Source organism: Dasypus novemcinctus, chromosome 7, assembly GCF_030445035.2.
Source record: "Dasypus novemcinctus isolate mDasNov1 chromosome 7, mDasNov1.1.hap2, whole genome shotgun sequence".
Lineage (NCBI taxonomy): Eukaryota > Metazoa > Chordata > Mammalia > Cingulata > Dasypodidae > Dasypus > Dasypus novemcinctus.
Window position 1 is genome coordinate 86,734,882 of NC_080679.1, and position 19,348 is coordinate 86,754,229.

At 35.9% G+C, this 19,348-nt stretch overlaps 1 protein-coding gene across 7 annotated transcripts in view; it reads left to right on the plus strand.

The window, feature by feature from the left end:
- The window catches only part of KCNH7 (potassium voltage-gated channel subfamily H member 7), a 489,931-nt gene that overhangs the window by 437,929 nt on the left and 32,654 nt on the right, over nt 1–19,348 (plus strand). For 4 of the 7 annotated variants that reach the window (XM_058300742.1, XM_058300743.1, XM_071216359.1 and 1 more), the window contains 3 exons: nt 10,097–10,340; nt 13,916–14,121; nt 15,889–15,988. In XM_058300742.1, the coding sequence (XP_058156725.1) occupies nt 10,097–10,340; nt 13,916–14,121; nt 15,889–15,988 (550 nt within the window). Of the gene's footprint in view, nt 1–10,087; nt 10,341–13,915; nt 14,122–15,888; nt 15,989–19,348 lie in introns of all 7 variants that reach the window. The other 3 variants (XM_058300741.2, XM_004464399.3, XM_058300744.2) reach the window with 1 other exon arrangement.

A 19,348-nucleotide genomic window follows, 5' to 3' on the forward strand; every position in this document is an offset into this window, starting at 1 on the left:
TCGTAAGATTAAATTCTAAAATATTCTAACAGTTTTCATTTCTACCAACAATGTTGGTACTTCCCCTCCCTTTACTAACAATGGGTGCTTTGGTTCTTTTTAGTTCTTGCCCAGCTAAAGATCTTCTTGTTTCTTTATATTTCCCTAACTGTTAATGAGTTTGAGCATCCATTTCATATATATATTGATCATTTGGATTTTTTCTTCTATAAATTACCTATTTATAACATTTTATGTATTTTTGATTGTCTTTTTCTTATCATTTTATGAGAATTTTTTGTAAATTTTATATATTAATAGATTATCTCTCATCTCTATTGAAATGTGTTCCTAATCTCTTTTGGAGTTTTTGTTTAAGGTATCTTTTGGATATGAAAGTTGATTTTTATTAAAAAAAAATATGTGTATGGTTTAATTGGTCAACTTTTCTTAGGGTCTACATAGTCTCTAGATCATACAACTAGTTTCCTAAGTTTTCTTTTAAGTTTTGTGATATTAGAAAGAAAATTCCATAAGCTATATGAAAAGTATATTTGTAAACTATTTTCTTCCGCATGAATAGAAGGTAGTATTGGTATAACTGATTAAATTATTTTTTCCATGGAATTAAAATACCACCCTAGTCATACATAAAAAATTCAGATATTATTGGGATATATATATGGACTTTCAAGTCTGCTGTATTTGTTCATTCCTATAGCACTAAAATAATGCTTTTCACTTAGTCAATTTATATTATGCCTTGGTTACTTGACAATAGTTGTTCTTCCATATAAAAGCTAAAACTTTTTATTTAGTTACAACAAACACCACGGGGGGCTTTTGAAATAACCCAAATATCGGATTGTCAAATCAGACTCACATGAATCAGAAATCGTAACCAAACCAAGATTTACTAATGATTTCAAGGATATCTGTAATTGTGAGAGATAAGCAAAGCAAGGATATCCTTCCTTGAAATAGCAGCCTGTATTCTGCCTCGGATTTAATTTAGAAGGTCCCTAAGTGATATATGTGATGACATGGTTCTTAAGCAGAGAAATTCTATGTCATTAAAATCTACATTTTATATTCAAAGTTACATAGCTTACACGACATTTTACAGAATGCCATGTGCTGTAAATATTTTGATGAAAGTTTGTTTACCATAAGCAACTTAGACCAGATACACCTGCTAAAGACACTCCATAGATAAAAACCATCGCACTAAAAACGTCTTCATGTGTTTACCAGGAATTAGTCACGAATGTTTGTCATGAGCAGGTCACTTTTCTTTCCAAGGGTGTTCCTTGAAATTGTAGTCTTGCTGCTAACCATTACCTTCCTTTTTTTTTTTTTTTTTTTTGAGGTATGGAGGTTGTGGATTGAACCCAAGACCTCGTATGTGGGAAGCTGGCACTCAACCACTGAGCCACATCAGCTCCCCTGAGTTAGTTTTTTCATTTGTTTGCTTGTTTGTTTTTCCTTTTTCTTTTTTTTTTTTTTCATTTTTTAGGAGGCACTGGGAACTGAACCCAGGACCTCTCATGTGGAAAGCAAGCGTTCAACTGCTTGAACCACATCCACTCCCGCTTTCCTTACTTTTAATTAAAATTGCATTGAATGTTACCTTAATTTTTGGAAAGATACCATTATTAGAATATTAAGTTCTCATCTTTGCTGCACATTAGAATCATCTAAAGTATTTTTAAATTATGTTACTTCAGATCCACCCTACAGCAATTAAATAATACCAGAATTGCTTCTCATGAAGTCTGAGGATCAATATTTTTACATAGCTATTCTAATATTTAGCCAGAGCTTCTGAGAACCACTGTTTCAGACCTTTAAAAATATAAGGGCCCTTCAATAAGAGCTTACAATTTTCTTCTTAGAAATTCTTATGTTTCTTGTTAAATTTATTCTTAAATTTTGTATAGTTTAGTCAGCCTAACAAGTGAAATATATTACACATTTCCATTCATACCTGCTTAAAAGTAATAGAGTAAAATTATTTATCATAGTAGAGTAAAATTGTTTATCTTTTATTCAGCTACCTTAACAAATTTTCTGTCTCATTCTAATAGGTCTTCTTATTTGATATGGTTCAGTTTACTTTGGTTCAGTTTGGTATCACTTGGTTTTTGGAGGGTTTACTCTTGGGGATTTACTCTTGGGTGTATCAGCAGCAAAAGAAGATAAATTTACTCTCTTTTTAAAATACCAGTATTTATTCTTTTTTATTCACTAGAATCACCAAAACAATTTTGAATACTAGCTTATTTTAATGAAAATAGTTCACAATTAAGACTAATATTTTTTAAATATCCTTGCATTCCCAAAATTAATTCTTGTGGTCATATATGTTTTAATACATTGTTGATTTATTTTAGCCAGTACATTATTTGGAATTTTTGCATCTACTTTGTAAGTGATACTGGTTTATAGTTTTATAATGTTAGATAGCAATAAGCTATAAACCATCTGGGGGTTTTAATAATAGGTCTTTAATCATCTTTTCACTTCTATGTCAATTTTATTCCACTTCTTCCTTGGTCAATATTGGTAATTTGTTTTGTCAAAAATTCATTCATTTCTTCTAAACTTTCAAAGTAGTGATAGAATTACTACTTATGAGGTTTCTCTTTTAAGTCATTTGATAGTTTCTATATCAATGGATACATTTCCTTTCTTATTCCTAAACTTATATATTTTTTGTTCTTTTTCTCTTCTTCCCTTAACCATGCCTTTAAAGGATTTATAAATCTCACTGGATTTTCTTTCAAGGGACTAGACTTTGCATTTTTTATTGTTGCTACTATTCTTTTCATTTTCTGCATTTGTCCTATTAATTCCCTCTTTATTTTATTTCTTTGGATTTTTCTAGTATTCTTAACATTTGTATTAATTTATTTTTTAATCTTCTTTACTAATGAAGGCATTAAGGCTATACATTTTCCTTTGAATACAAATTTTCCTGTGCTTCTACAGGTTTTATATAAATTGAACTTCCATTGCCTTCTAAATCATTTCTTCTTTGATCCAAAGGTTATCATAGAGCGACCCAATGTGGCTCAGTGGCTGAGCACTGACTTCCCACATACGAGGTCCTGGGTTCAATCCCTGGACCTGGTACCTCAAAAAAAAAGTCATTGATTATTACAAAGGTTATCAGTAGAGTATGGTTCTTAATGTACAAGTACTTCTTATTTTGTTATCACATTTTAGTCTTATTTTGGGGGAATGATAATCAGAATTCATGGCCTATAACTTTTTTTTTTTTATTTCTCTCCCTTTCCACCAGTTGTCTGTTCTCTGTGTCCATTCATTGTGTGTTCTTCTGTGACTGCTTCTATCGTTATCAGCGGCACCGGGAATCTGTGTTTCTTTTCGTTGCGTCATCTTGTTGTGTCAGCTCTCCGTGTGTACAGGGCCATTCTTGGGCAGGCTGCACTTTCTTTCATTCTGGGCAGCTCTCCTTATGGGGCGCACTCTTTGCGCGTGGGGCTCCCCTACATGAGGGACACCCCTGCGTGGCATGGCACTCCCTGCGAGCATCAGCACTGCGCACGGGCCAGCTCCACACGGGTCAAGGAGGCCCGGGGTTTGAACCATGGACCTCCCGTGTGGTAGGTTGATGCCCTACCCACTGGGCCAAGTCTGCTTCCCAGCCTATAACTTTTAAAGTGTTTAAAAGCCCACATCTTATTCAATAATAATTTGTGGTTGCATTTGTTTTAAATGATTCACCTTTACAAAGGGTTTCAAAAGCATTTAGCTTTATTTTCATAAGAAAACTCCATTGCTTTCTTTCTTTACGCAAAGTTTCCTACTTTTTGTACCATGTGATTGAATAATGTAAATCCACTGACAAGTACAGCTGGCATAAATAGGTTTAAAAACATGCACAGGGGAGTGGATGTAGCTCAAGTGATTGAGCACCTGCTTCCCATGTATGAGGTCGTGGGTTTAATCTGTGGTACCTCCTAACAACAAAACAAACAAACAAATGAAAATGTCAGCTTGGGGGAGCCAGTGTACCTCAGTGGTTGAGTGCTGGCTTCCCACATACAAGTCCTGGGTTCAATCCCCAGTACTGGAATCTTAAAAAAAAAAAAAAAAAAAGCAAAAACTCAGCCGGCTTATAACAATTAACAAAAGTAGAAATTAACATTCAGAGCACTGGGTAATAGTCAATATATTTTACACGTGGCAATTTATTGGTGAAGGAAAATAACTGCTATTTTGAGAGCTTCTACTATTTTATGAAAAGTTGGATGATTGCTGATACAACCATCACTTTCTCTAAAAAACAATTATACTGCTGTCTAGCCTTAAAATTTCTGAGAAACAAATACCCTAATTGGTACAAAATAAAAAGAGTATCTATGCCAGATTTATAGCCTTTATTATTTATCTGTAAAATCAATGAAAAAATGAATGGGAAAAATTTTGTGTTTTACCATAATAGAAGCAACTTTAGAAATCCAATCTGATGGTAGTTATGGCAAGTCAAAATAGTTGAAAGAATACTAAACTAATTCTGGAGTCTTAGTTCTTCCACACATAAAATCTCTTCAATGCACTTATGTTTCAGTTTTCATATTTGGAAAATTGAGTGATCACCACCTATTTTCTTCACATAAAGTTGATAACTCAACTGAAAGATTTGATTCTAAAATGTTGTACATGAAAAATGTTTCTGAAACTATAAAATTTGACTCAAGTGCAAGATGATATTTCAAGTGCAAGGTGGTATTTTAAATTTTGTATTATCACCTGGCAGACTACACATCCCTTTTCCTTTTTAAGAAAATACAGGTCATCTATAATCAGTGCTTTAGGAAGAACTATTTGCAAAGCTTTCAATCGTCCTCACTCTAGTTATACTGTTCATCCCATCCCTACTCCCTCTCTGAAATAATTGAGTAAGGGAGGGTAAAAGGTCCTGAATGCAGATCTTTCCAGTTGCCATTAGAAGCCCTAGTGGGTTTCATGTTTTCCCATGAGACCTCATTTCAGAAATCCCAAGGTAGCCTTTTTAAGTCGGGCTTTTGCTAAATTAGCAAGAGGACTCCAGAGCCTGGTAATGAGTACATATATATAAAAGCACTAAATCTCTGCCCACACATCATCACCCACATTGCAACTCATTCCTGACCTTTATTTATTTTGGGTCAATCTAAAGTTTGAACGCCCTTCTAAAAGGAAATAAATATTTCATGGTTATGCTATTAAATAGGGATGAAAGTTGGAGGGGAATGGAAGGAAGTAGGTAGAGGAAGGAGGATCCCGTTTCATTTTTCAAAGAATCTTTACTTGTGTGAAAACTGATTCAGAATTTATGACATTTTTATCCATGCTATATATGTGTGGCAGGTTTTATTTTCCCAAAGGTTTTTCCCTAAATGATATAAGTATATACTAAACCTGGGAAATTACATAGAGGAAATAGTTCATTCTCCCAATGCTCATAAATGTCCTATCTCCCAATGCTCATAAATGTCCTATCATGATAATAAACTATCATGAGTCCATAATACTTTGCTCTGCCAACAAACTGGCCAGATAAGATGAACTACACAATAAAGTAATTGCTTTTTCTTACCAGCCATATTAAGGTAAAATAAAGTAGATGACAAAGTAACTTGAGTTTCAGGCCAGGACTGTGTCTGTTCGATGCTCAAAACAACTAAAGGAGTGCACCGATCATGCTCATGGTTAAAACATGGGATCCCAAACATGCAATCACCCATGAAACAGGAAAAATATGTCTTTCCTATTCCTCCAGAGCTAAGCCATAAAAACAAATGTGATCTGGGATGACCAAGGAATTATAGACTCCATTAAGGAAGGACGTTAACTCCTAGAAATTAAAAAAAAGTAAAGTTCAGTATCTTACAAGTCTTAAAGATTTATCAAAAGCTGAATGTCTACATGGCAAACAATAATCCTATCAGCATCAGAAAATATTGTAAAATATAAAGGCTGAACTCTAGAGCAAACTTAATGTTTAATATATTACTTGCATAGTCTATTTGATAATCATGCTCAGGGTTTAGTGCTTCATAGGGAGTGTTAATTTGTGTTTTGATTAATCTTAATTTGTCAAGATTTAAATGTATTTAATGACCCAGAAAATTTTCCCAGAACATTTCCTAATGCCAGTTATTACAACCACCAAAGTAGCTCATATGATTAATCTATTTAGGGGAACCATTTGCCGCACTCAAACTGTTCTTTCTAAATGTGCTCTATACAGCCTGCCTTTGAGAATGTTCCCCTCAACAGCCACACGAAATTAAACATTAAAAACCATTCATTATAACATAGAGCGACTTTCCAATATTATCTGGATATGGGTGTCTATTCAAGATTACATTTTCTGATACTTTTTGGAAAGTAAATACAAGGGTTTAAAACCCTTTGAAAGAAGTCTGGAGAGAGTTTTGGTACAAACTCAATTGTTTTAAACTCTTCCCAACAGAACCTGAAAGTATACCCACCATGAGACACTGTTTTGCATTGCAGGTGAAGAAACAGCAAACAATGAATCTTGTATCTTTAATTTGAGGAAGGAATAATAGTTTATTGTTAGTATACTGTCCATATTTTACTTCATTTATAAATTTCTATTCATCAACAGCCAGGTACAAGCTGAATAGGTAAATAAATTCCTTGCTTGCGGCCCTCACCTTCCTTTAACTGCATGGATGAGGGGCTGGGGAATGTGGACGTCATCTCACAGTAACAAAGGGAAGCCTTCCGGTTGGAGAAGAAAATCATGGTTTAGACCAGATCAACTTTCTCTCCCTCGGGATATATAGTAAAAACTATCCCCAGAGCAAAATTCAATATAAAGCAGGCCCATCTTGAAATGTGATGGAAATACTGACATGTAAAAAAAGAAATTCATTAATTAGAATATTCCTCTCCTCAGACTCCACTGACTGCAGCCCAAGATACATTTTCTAGCTATAATGTCATAGACCTGGGCCAAACTTCTTTTGCATTTGAACTACAATACATAAAATAGATAGTATATGTTTGTTGTTAGTATAAATTTATTTCATAAGTTTAAATTCAAGGATTTACATGCTAAAAAGTTAATGAGGGCAGTGGTTGAGTGCCTGCTTCCCATGTATTAGGTCCTGGGTTCAATCAAAAAAGTTAATGAGACTGACGTCCTTGTGATGAGAACGTGCCTATCAAATCAGAAGATCAGGCTCATATTAATGTCAGCATTCATTCTTTTTTAGCTTTTGCATCCCTCGCTTGGGATAGAAAAAATTTGAATTGGCACTTATACATAACTACAAAAATTAACAATATTGTAGTTTTTACTACATTAAGTGTGCCATTAAGTGTGTATAGGCTTTAGGGAAATTTAACATCAAGTTGAATACCTCTGAAATTAATATCTAATCATGTCTGATAGATACTTATTAAGGAATAGTTCATTATTTCCATTTTGTGCTCTGTTTTTATGTAGCTTCTTCAGTGTTTTACTTTGATTTACTAATGCTAATCTTATTTTGTTGTTGGTTTGTCCTTACCTGAATGTCTTTAACCTGAGTTCTCTACTACTAAGCTTTAAGGCTGATTTCTTTTAACAATCACAGAAAGAATTTCATACTCATTTAAAAGTTCAAATGTCTCATTTGTAAGTCATAATTTAATTCTGAGAGTCCCGAAGAGGTTTATCCAAGTAAAGGAAAATTAATCGTACACTTATAAATTATTCAAGTGACTTTAATATCATAATAAAGATATAGATTTTACCAACCTTGAAAAACTTTTCTGGACCTCCAAGAAGTTTAAAAAATCTATCCATATACCAACGAGTATTAGAGCTTTTCATTCACTTTAAATTACTTGTTACCTTGAGGATTCATTTGAATAACTATTAGTATTATAAATGCCCAAATTTGGCATGGGAAATTCTGGTGAACCCTGTGAATTTGTTTTTAATGTGGGCATTTAGAGAAAGGCTTGAGAGCCTCAGATATTTTCAGGACGTATTTTATTTTATTTATTGTTATGCTCCCATGCTTAGCATAGTGCCTGGCACATAATAGATCCTTCACATTGCTACAAGAATGAAGATTGCTTTTCCAAGCTGCAGGCAATGAAACTGATTCTGAGTGATGCTCGCTTGTCTTTTTGAAATCAGACTGACTCAAAAAATAAAAATTTTTAAAAAGGCTGCAGATATACAATGGAGGGTGATGTGCACCCTTGCAGCTTCAGAGTTTGACAGACAAGAAGGTTGTGTAGAGTGTAGTGGTCAAGAATGTAACAACCACCAACTGGCTTGTCACTGGTTTGTATTTTTGTACTTGACACAACTAATCTCTGCGACTAGATCTGGGAAAATGAGTTGATATAGACTCCAGTAAGCAGTGGGGAAACAGATCTAGTCTTCAGAAGCAGAAACTATGCAAGTGATCATAATGGAGAAGTCTTTAGTCTAAGAAGGGAATCTGGGAGAAAATAGACGAAACTAAAAGTTAAAGTTAAGTAGTGGGGCTGCAAGTGAATACCAGGAGAACACATCAGAGGAAGGCTCATTTCTTTTGGGTCTGAACCAGGTAATACAGAATCTCCAGGATGAAAGTCTGTTTCTACAATTACACAAAGCTGGTGATGAGTGCCTGATGTTTAGTGTTGCATTTATTGGTCATGTGACAAGTTTCAATATTATAAAAGCTTGGGATAAGGTAGAGAAAAACAGATGGGTGAAGTGACTTGCCCAAGAATCAACCTGTGGCAAATTCATGGCTTTTCTTCCAAAACATCCTCTACCCATTTCTATGAGTGACTCTACACAATGAAGAAAACAAGATCATAAAACAGTGGCTGTTCTGTTGGTTTCTTAATGGTCCTTTTGTATTATATCACAATCAGTCTGACCAATTGCATCACACAGTGGCCTTCCAGAAATAGTATCCATGTGGCTGCTTTAATATTTAAAATAGCTACAATTTAACTCACCTGTTATCTAATAGGAAATTCCTCTGTGTGCCACATATATTTGAATTGCCTATACAGCCAATTCACAATTTCTTTTAGATATTCTGGACAGCAAAAGCAAGATTGATCCAAAAGGATAGAAAATTCCCAAATTGCTTTTATAAGCACATTTAATGTCCCCTCCCTCCACCATGAAGCATAATTAAATTGGCCTATTTGAAATGGCAGGAAAAAGGCAACTTGAGAATTAAAATCTACATATGATACCCAAAATAGCTGGGACATTTATAAAGAAGCAAGAGTTGAGTGTCTTTGGCCCATTGTATACTGGACATTTTAATAAAATAACAGAAAATTATTTAGTTTAAATTGAGTAGTATTTGTCATAAACTATTGTTTAACCTCTTCTACAAGTGTTAGATTAGCCACCCTATAATTTGTCAAAACAGTAGCACTGTTAGAAGCCTTATGTCTGCATTGCAAATTCTGGCACGATTTCCATTTCTGAAAAGTATGTTTGCTATTCTCCTTTACTTTCTCTATTTTCAGTGCTGAATCAATATATTTAATATTAATAGTGTGCATACAAAGTCATAAATATTCCAAATATTGTTAACTAAGAGCAATCTCTGGTATATGACATTTAAAAAAACCATGGCTATTTCAGGATCAACATTTTTACTAATTATAGTTAATATGTGTTATCAGCTATGGCAATCAAATTTGATACTTAAGATTCCTTCAAAAGATTGTCTTTCTAGTTGTACTGCCATTCATTAGTTATGTCTTATTAATTGTCACATTGCATTTATATCTGTCCACAGTATGATACTACCTAGCATAATGCAGGGAATGAGAAGCAGTATGAAACATTGTAGGCATTACATTTTAGTGAGACAGCATTTCTATGAGTCTGAATGCCTACAGTTAACTCAGAGAACAAGTATTTGAGTTTAAAATTTTGAAATGTTTAGCAAACCAAGTATTCCTTGAGGTAGGTGAGGCAGAAGCATTGTAAGAATTCCTGTGTGGCACAATTACTACACCTGCAGTCTGTAAGCAAAAAATACACTTTATTCCAGGATGGGGCACCCTGTGCGCTGGTAGTATGAAACTCTTTATTTTTTCTCCTCAGGTCCTAAAGGGTTTCCCAGAATGCTTGCAAGCTGACATTTGTCTACATCTCAACCAGACATTGCTGCAAAACTGTAAAGCCTTTCGAGGGGCAAGTAAAGGTTGCCTTCGAGCTTTAGCAATGAAGTTCAAGACAACACATGCCCCTCCAGGAGATACCCTCGTTCACTGTGGCGACGTCCTCACTGCACTGTATTTCTTATCCAGAGGCTCCATCGAAATCCTCAAAGATGACATTGTGGTAGCTATTCTAGGTAAGAGTTTTGGAACAAGATGGTGATAGTTTTAAGTATTAGGTGAAACAACGCCTAGTCCCACTAGGAAGCTTCTTTAAAACAAATAGAAAAAAGAACTGATCTATTTATTTTTGAGTAGTATGTAAGAGTCATGGGTAATGTGAAAGCTTTATTTAAAATTCAATTTAAATCAAGTTAACCTTGCAGAAAATATGTTTTCTTGACTTTTCTCACTTTTTCTCTGATGTGTAAATGCCTCCATGACTCTGTTCAGTTTTTGGCAGCTACTTAGGCATTTGTGGGCAAATGTATGAAAATAGTCAGCATTTTCCTTTTCATGTTAGAGGATCTTGTATTGCTGCTTGATCCCTTAATACATTTTAATACATCAAAATAAAATGTGTACATTGTAGGCATAGTTACTAGAAGTGCCAGTTCCCTGCCACGGACTGGGTTTGTTTGGATGTATTTTACCTGTTTGCAGCACAATTTATTTGCTGGATCTCATCAAAAGGAATGATACAAGTCCTTAGCCAGGTAGTACAGAGCTATTATCACAGCACCCAAAATAGAGGTGATGAGGAGGTTCAAATTAGTAGTAAGCTAAACTGGTTTGAGTGTAAAAGAAAACCCATGTTTAATGTCTCTTTAAAAAAGTGTTCTTTAAAAATAAATTTACTTTCAGTCTATATGAACTTACAGGATTGCTTTGGGACATTAGGACAGTGGGGTAGAATAAAGGAGCAGATAGAAGGGAGTCAATTTTCCTCTCCTATCACCTAGCGGGTAAGTTGAGGCACCCTCCCCAACCCGTTAGTGTTCATGCAAATTTGCACTTATTTTTTTCTATGATTAAATCCAGCTCCATTTAAGTAATGGGCCAATAATTCAACAATTTTCTTTCACTTGACTTTTGATGTTAACACATGACTGTTAATTCCCCAGTAACAAAGAGGTTGTCTGATTTTTTCACTGCTATGTATAGCCAAAGTCTTGCACATCACAGGGCCCAAATATGTGAGTGATGTTTGAGCAATTCCCCAGATGTTTGATAAGTTTTCTGGGATGATCAGCTTTTTAAAAAATCTTCTCAAAATTGAAAAGATGTGGAATTTGGCCTCCAATCCAATGAGCAGACAAAGAATAAAAACATAATATAGAACAGAACATAATCTAGATCATTAAATGCCACGTAATCAAGCTGGGTTTTCACTGGCTGGCCATGACAGTTCTGCTCTGGTATGTTTTCAGGGAAGAAGCATGCTTTATTACATTCCTGATCCTCAGGTCAGCCAGCACCAGCTTCCACAGGAAGGTAGCAAGCCTTCTTGCTTTATAGATTATTAATGTCAGGGTATCGTTAAACTGTATGCACAGTGGCTTGCTCCTTGTTCATTTACAGTCATGGAAGCTAGTTAAAAGGCAAAGCCTACACTTAATTTGGTTTAGAGCTTTCTCTTTGGTAGATTCTGAAGTATCAAAAATGTCCCATTTCTATTTAAGTTGACACCTAAAATCTTAACAAATTATGGTCATTTACCCTATTTTTGAAGGGCTGGTAAATATTCATTAGAGCTAAAGTTTAAATTACTGACTCCAACAATTTTTCTTATATAGTATAAAACATTTGTGTAAGTCTATATGATTTCTCTTCATTGAATTCTCATTTAAAATAATAATATCCCAGAACTTTTTGTTGCGACTAGTTAGAACTTTATTATTTAGAAGTCTTTGTTAGTTTCCACAGTGGGGTATACATAAAGTTTTCTACCAAAAACTAAAATAACAGATCCAAAGAGTTTTTTTCTGAATATGCAAAGAAGCTGCTTCAAGATAGATATAAGAAAATACAATTTTAAGTTGCCGTAACAATCTTCAATAGTGTATGTAATCAAGTAATCCGTTAGCAATTACTAAGCATGTATACCACAGCTACAATGTTTAGCAACCTTGGCATTCAGAGACAGAAAAATCTAAGTGACCATGTCATTCAAGTAATATAGAGAGAGGTTAAATTACCAGGTAAGTAAGGACTTGGACTCTGGAGTCAAATGCATGGGATTTAAACCTGACCATTCTCTTCCTCCTTCCACTTCACTCAGCTAATGTGACCTTGGGCTAATCAGTTTATCCCTTTAATCCTCTTGCCATGTGCGTAAAATTGGGTAATAATTAGTAGTTACTTCCTGAGGTTATTTTGGGGAATTGAATGAGATAATACAGTAAGCATGTGCCATTGTGCCTGGCACCTACCACCTCGTCCTGAGTCAACATTTGTTGTGGTTATCACTGCCATAGCAATCATCGTCAACAAACAAGGCCTGGAAAAGCAAGTGACATATAACTAGGCAGAGGGGATGGAGAGGGCTCGTCAGAAACCAGATTCTGAAATAACCACAGAGCGCACAGGAGAGCAAGGAGAACAAACTTTTAGAATAAAGAGCGGATAGCAAAAAGCCAACATGTATATGTTGAGGAAACACAGCTAGATTAAATAAACAAAGTGAACAAACTCATTGAAAGTAAATTTAAAGGTGGTTATTAAGGGAAACAAGGTGTGTTCCAATTGTACCCCTGGACCTCTGAAGTCAATGCTTTGTGTTTAAAGTGCTCTACCATAAACCCTTGCTTGGTGTCACCTGCAGACACCCTCCTGACTTAGAAAGATCATGACTAGGACGCACTGTGAACTTTCTCAGATTCCTGAATTGGCAAAATTAGATCACACCTACCCAAAAGTAATTTTTAAAAGACTTTATGGGAAAGCGGACTTGGTCCAATGGATAGGGCATTCACCTACCACATGGGAGGTCCGCTGTTCAAACCCAGGGCCTCCTTGACTTGTGTGGAGCTGGCCCATGCTCAGTGCTGATACGCACAAGGAGTACCCTGCCACGCAGGGGTGTCCCCCACGTAGGAGAGCCCCTCGCTCAAGGAGTGCAACCTGTAAGGAGAGCTGCCCAGCGCGGAAGAAAGTGCAGCCTGCCCAGGAATGGCGCCACACACATGGAGAGCTGACACAACAAGATGATGCAACAAAAAGAAACACAGATTCCTGGCGCTGCTGATAAGGATAGAAGCAGTCACAGAAGAACACACAGCAAATGAACACAGAGAGCAGACAACTGGGGTGGGAAGGGGAGAGAAATAAATAAAAAATAAATCTTAAAAAAAAAAAGACTATATGACAAGACCACTGAACTGTATTCTCAAAGGTGGTTAAAATGGGAAATTTTAGGTTGTATATGTGTTACCACAATATTTTTTTTAAAAAAAGACCCTATGTTATCAATGTGGCATGTACCAGAATGAAGACGGGTGCTACATTCTAGATGCTAGCCAAAGAACACAAACAGGGAAATAAAGACGAATTAGACCAGGACCAGTGAGAGAAGAGGTAAAATTCCACTCAGCAAACCTGTCCTAGGACAGTCAGTGCCAGGTCCTAGACTTTTGGTCCCCAAGTGTCTGTTGGCTATAAGGTCTTACATTTGAATTCATTGGCTCAAGGGTTGTCAGTGAAACACTTCTATTTTTAGAAGGAAAACGTTAAGCTTGGATTTATTTTTCTCCTTTTTTCATTTTTTATTTAGGAAAAAATGATATATTCGGGGAAATGGTTCATCTTTATGCCAAACCTGGAAAGTCTAATGCCGATGTAAGAGCTCTCACATACTGTGACTTGCATAAGATCCAGCGAGAAGATTTGTTAGAGGTTTTGGATATGTACCCCGAGTTTTCTGACCACTTTCTAACAAACCTAGAGTTGACTTTCAACTTAAGGCATGAGAATGCAAAGGTATATATTAACTATCTGCTTATCCATGTATTTCTGGCATTTCTTTTATTTTTGGATTGCACAAATATCTCTAAAAGATCAAAATATTGTGCCAAAATTTTGCTCCTTCTGACTCTTTGGAAGAAAAAGCCATCTGAATATTGGCATTTCTAAATTATACGGTGTTTCATAAGGAATTCAACCTAATTTCTTTCAAATATATTGAATAACTTTAAGTAGGCCAATTAAGTTTGATCTTGTAGGAACTCTTAGGTGACACACTTGATTGAAAATAGCCTTGGTTTATATTAAGTGTGCCAATTATTTGTAAGAAACAGGTGAATCCAGGATGATGAAAATCCCTTAAGAGTTTCTCTTATATAGAGGTTAAAATGTTCTCTCAGCTATTATTTACACCATGCATTGGTTATTAACGTTTTCGCAATAATAATGAAAAGTTAGCCTCATTCAAGTTTAGGTCCATATTTAGCACAATTTCCAAATCACAGAAGTATAAATTTATCAAGTTTTACAGTAATGTCAAAATTAGTGCTACAGAGTAACATATTGTCTAATAGAAATGATATTTTCCATAAATTCCAAACATAACTTAACCTAGAATTAATTTTAAGGCTGTAGCCTTTGCCCCTTCTCCTGAGAAAATTTGACATTATGACCTACTACTATTCTATGGATATTACTACATGCCTCCCATAACCCCCAATGCTGTTCCAATTCTAAATACTTTCCATCTGAAACCAAATATTGGACTTTTGATACTTGCTGGTTATTTTCATGCTAATTAATATGTTCTCTGGAATAAAGTGCCGCAAGTCAATAGTTAGGTAAAAGGTGGTAGATTTAATTCTTCCTCCAGCTACATCATTCCCAGGTACTGTGAGGGACTGAAAGAGAAAGAGAAACTTTTAGGTTTACCAGGGTGTCATTTAATATCCCAAAGTACTACCTTGTATAATTGCTTCTTTTCAAACACTGTAAAGCTGAAAAATATTTAAGTGGTAAAAGGTTAAAGTTATCAAGCATATGTTTTCTTAAATACTAACTGTATAGTTTAGTACTTTACCAAATCCCATTTTAATATCATCAACTTCATTCTGATTTTGCCTTGAGAAAAAACAAACATATACCTCAGATAACTTCTGTACATAAAAAATTTAGGCAGCACCCAAATAAATCAGGCGCTTCCACTTTCATTTACAAGATTGATGATACTGTACAAAGTGAACTAGAAGGGAAGGAAAGAAAGCTGGGAGCAAAATAATAATAATGAGTTCAAAGCATAGTATCGACTGAATTGAACCTTATATTGATTATTGTGAAATTTAACCTTGCGATTATTACCATGTAATTTAAACATCATTGCTAATTATAATTAGGTTATACATTTCTCTCTGCTGTAACTCAGATTCTGCAATAGTTTGTTTTTTAAATTTTTAAAATTTTTATTTTAAGTTTACCAAGTTACCCAAAACATATTCCACATAAAGGAATGTGTTTTTCTTTAAGCGTTGACCACAGCATCCCCAACATTTCTGATGACTTCTATTTATCAGAACTATGATTTCTCCATCAGATGGTAAAACTACTAGAGTTATTCTATGCCTATTTTATAACTTCAAGGCAACCATTAGGCAAAGTATTGTAGCTATTTACCTGCAATCTAATAATAAGTCTCTTAGTGGTTGAAATGATATGAAACCATAAAGGGTTTGCATTATGTTCAAATTGAGTAATCTTCCATTTCATCTTCATGTTCCATTAACAAAGGCTGATCTCTTACTACAATCACAATCCCTGAATGATTCTGAAGGAGAGAACTATAAACTACGAAGAAGAAAATTGTCATTGGAAAGTGAAGGGGAGAAAGGTAAATCATTTTATTTCTAAAACTTAACTACACAACATGTGGTTATTAGCTGTTCTCACTTAAAAATTCATTATACTTCTGATTTCAAGGGTAAACTCCATTAAGACTTCAGGAAGGAAGTTCCTTTTCTTTTTTCTGTAGCTAGCGATGTGTTTTCTAATTAATAGGTGACTGATATCTACACAACATCACAGGTAGAGAAATAGAGTGGGATGGTTAAAAATAAATGAAGGCCACTGAAATACACTTGAATAACTACCTCAGAGGTCTGAGCAGTGTGTTCCAGAGGGAAAACTAACTGAAGGCCCAGAGCTCAATCCTCTCACACTCATGTACGACATGGATGAAGGTGGTGGGATTTTACTAGTCTTCTTCATCCTCAAACTCTGTGTATTTGCCACTGTGGAAAACAACTAACTTGTACTTTTTAGGTTTTTCTGCCTTTCTACGTATGCTTTATATTTCACTCATAGAGTCAACAAATATTTTAACATTTCACATTTTCAAAACACTAAATATTCTGAGAAACAAATTTTATAAACTGACCCTTTCCTAGGGAGGGAGATAGACACAGCCTCAGTCATTTCTAATTAACTGGGGTAACAGGAATAAACACCCCTTAGTTGGAGCCCAGATCAGAGTTGTCTTTGTTCGCAGGTCTGCTGTGGTGAATACCACACAGTAGGTTGACTTAAACAACAAGAATTTATTAGCTTATGGTTTAGAAGGCTTGGAGTCAAAAATCAAGGTGTTGGTGGAGTTCGCTTTTTCCGAGAGTCTGTAGCTTTCTGGTGCTGGCTGCTAGCAGTCCTTGGGGCTCCTTGGTTTGTATCTCTGCCTCCCGTCACTTGGCAATGTCCTCTCGTCTCTTTCCATCCACTCCTCTGACTTGTGACCTTCTCTGACTCCTCTTTATAAAGCCTCCAGTAGCAAGGATTAAAGCACACCCTAATTTGGTCAGGCCACAATTTAACTAAAAATAGTATCATTAAAATGTACTATTTACAATGGGTCCACACCCGCAGGGTACAGATTAAGATTACGAATGTGTCTTTTGAGGGATTAATTCAGCCTCCCAGGAAGGTACATTTAATTATGCCAGGGTAGTTGAGAAAGGTTTTTCTGAAGAAGCTCCCTGCTCTTGCCCCATGCTGATACCAGTATTCTAGTCTTCACCTTATTAAGTAAACATCCGACGCTGTGAGCCACTTCCCTCTCCTTTGGGAACACTCCTCTCGTCATCTGTGACACTGCACTTTTCTTAGTTTCCTCCTACTCCCACTAATTTCCTGATTCCTTTTCAGGATCTTCTCAATCAATTCATTAGTTGTTAGAGTTTCTCAAGGTAGGCCCTCTTCTCTTTTAATATCATTCTCTTTTCCTGGGTAATATCATAGATGCCCGTGGTTTAATTATACCCTCATGCTAAATATATGCAAATGTACATCCTAATCCCAGACCACCTGAGTTATAATCCAATATATTCAACAGCCTATTGAACCGTCTACTTGAAATCTCAAAGACAACTCATACTCAACATTTCCTAAATTGAACTCATTATGACTCCCTAGAAATTTCTCCACCTTCATTTTCTTTTTCTTTTTTTTTTTAAGATTTTTTAAAAAAATTTCTCTCCCTCCCCCCACCCCAGTGGTCTGTTCTCTGTTTCATTTTATTGCGTGTTCTTCTTTGTCCGCTTCTGTTGTTGTCAGCGGCACTGGGAATCTGTGTCTCTTTTGGTTGCGTCATCTTGCTATGTCAACTCTCCACGTGTGCGGCACCATTCTTGGGCAGGCTGCACTTTCTTATGCACTGGGCAGCTCTCCTTATGGGGTGCACTCCTTGAGCATGGGGCTCTCCTACACGGGGGACACCCCTGCGTGGCACGGCACTCCTTTTGCGTGCATCAGCACTGCACATGGACCAGCTCACCATGGGTCAAGGAGGCCTGGGGTTTGAACTGAAGACCTCCCATGTGGTAGATGATTGCCCTATCCATTGGGCCAAGTCCACTTCCCTTGTTTTCCATATCTCCACAAATGGTACCACCATCCAATCAGTTACACAGTCCAGATATCCAGGAGTTATCATTATGTCACACTCTCCATCAATCCTGGCAACAAGTCTTGTTATTACTACCTCCAAAAGATCTCCAATTAATCTTCAAACTAGGTCTCTTTTTGGTTCACTTCTTTCCATCTCCCTTGCCACAACCCAGGACCAAGCTACCATAATCTGCCACTTGGAACAGCCTCCCAACTCATCTTCCCACATCTAGTTTGCTCATCTATTCTCCACACTGCACCACTGGTAGCTTTTTTTCCCCTAAATGCAGTTAAACTCACATATTTAAAGTTCCTCTGAAGACTTCCATTCCCTAAATACTTAGTGGGGTGGGCCTCTGCTTACCTCTTCAGTCTTATCTCATACCACCCTTCCCTTCAACCTCGGCCTCTCTCCTGTCAATTCTTCCCAGCAGCATTTATTCCATTTGTACTTTTAGGTTTAATTGCATCATTATTTGATCAATGTTTTTTGAATCTAGATCATAAATTCTGCAGTGGTAAGAAATATTTGGTCCCCTATAACTTCAGTGCTTGCCCCAGGTGCTCATCATATACTTTTTGAAAGAATGAATCAATTAATGAAATAGAACTTGAGCATCTTCTTTTTTTATTCTCTTCCTTCTTTTGCCTTCTATTTTTATTAATTTTATTTTAAAATCTCCAACAGTTACAAACACTCTACACCTCCCAAGCAACAATTCCCCCTTGCTCCTGTTCCCCATCCCCTAAGAGCTTCTAATCTACTTTGTGTCTCTACAAATTTGCTATTTCTAGATATTTCATGTAAGTGACATCACACAATATTTGTCCCTATATGTCTTACCTATTCCACTCAGCATAATGTTTTCGAGATCCATTCATGTTACAGCATGTCTTAGAACTTCATTTGTTCTTTTAGCTGAGTAGTATTCCAGTGTATATATGTACCACATTTTGTTTACGCATTCATCTATTGATGGACTTTTGCATTGTTTCCAGCTTTCAGCTATTGTGAATAACGTTGTTATGAACATCAGTGTACAAATATCTGTTTGAGTCCTTGTTTTCAATTTCTTTGAGTATAGACCCAAGAGCAGAATTGCTAAGTCATATGGTAATTCTATACTTAAGTTTTAAAAGAGCCTCCTTATTGCCTTCCACAGTGGCTGCACCATTTTAAATTCCCACCAAATGCACAAAAGTTCCAGTTTCTCTGCATCCTCTCCAACAGTTGTTAGTTTCCAGTTCTTTAAATAATAGCTATACTGTAGGTGTACAGTGGTATCTCATTATGGTTTCAATTTGCATTTACCTA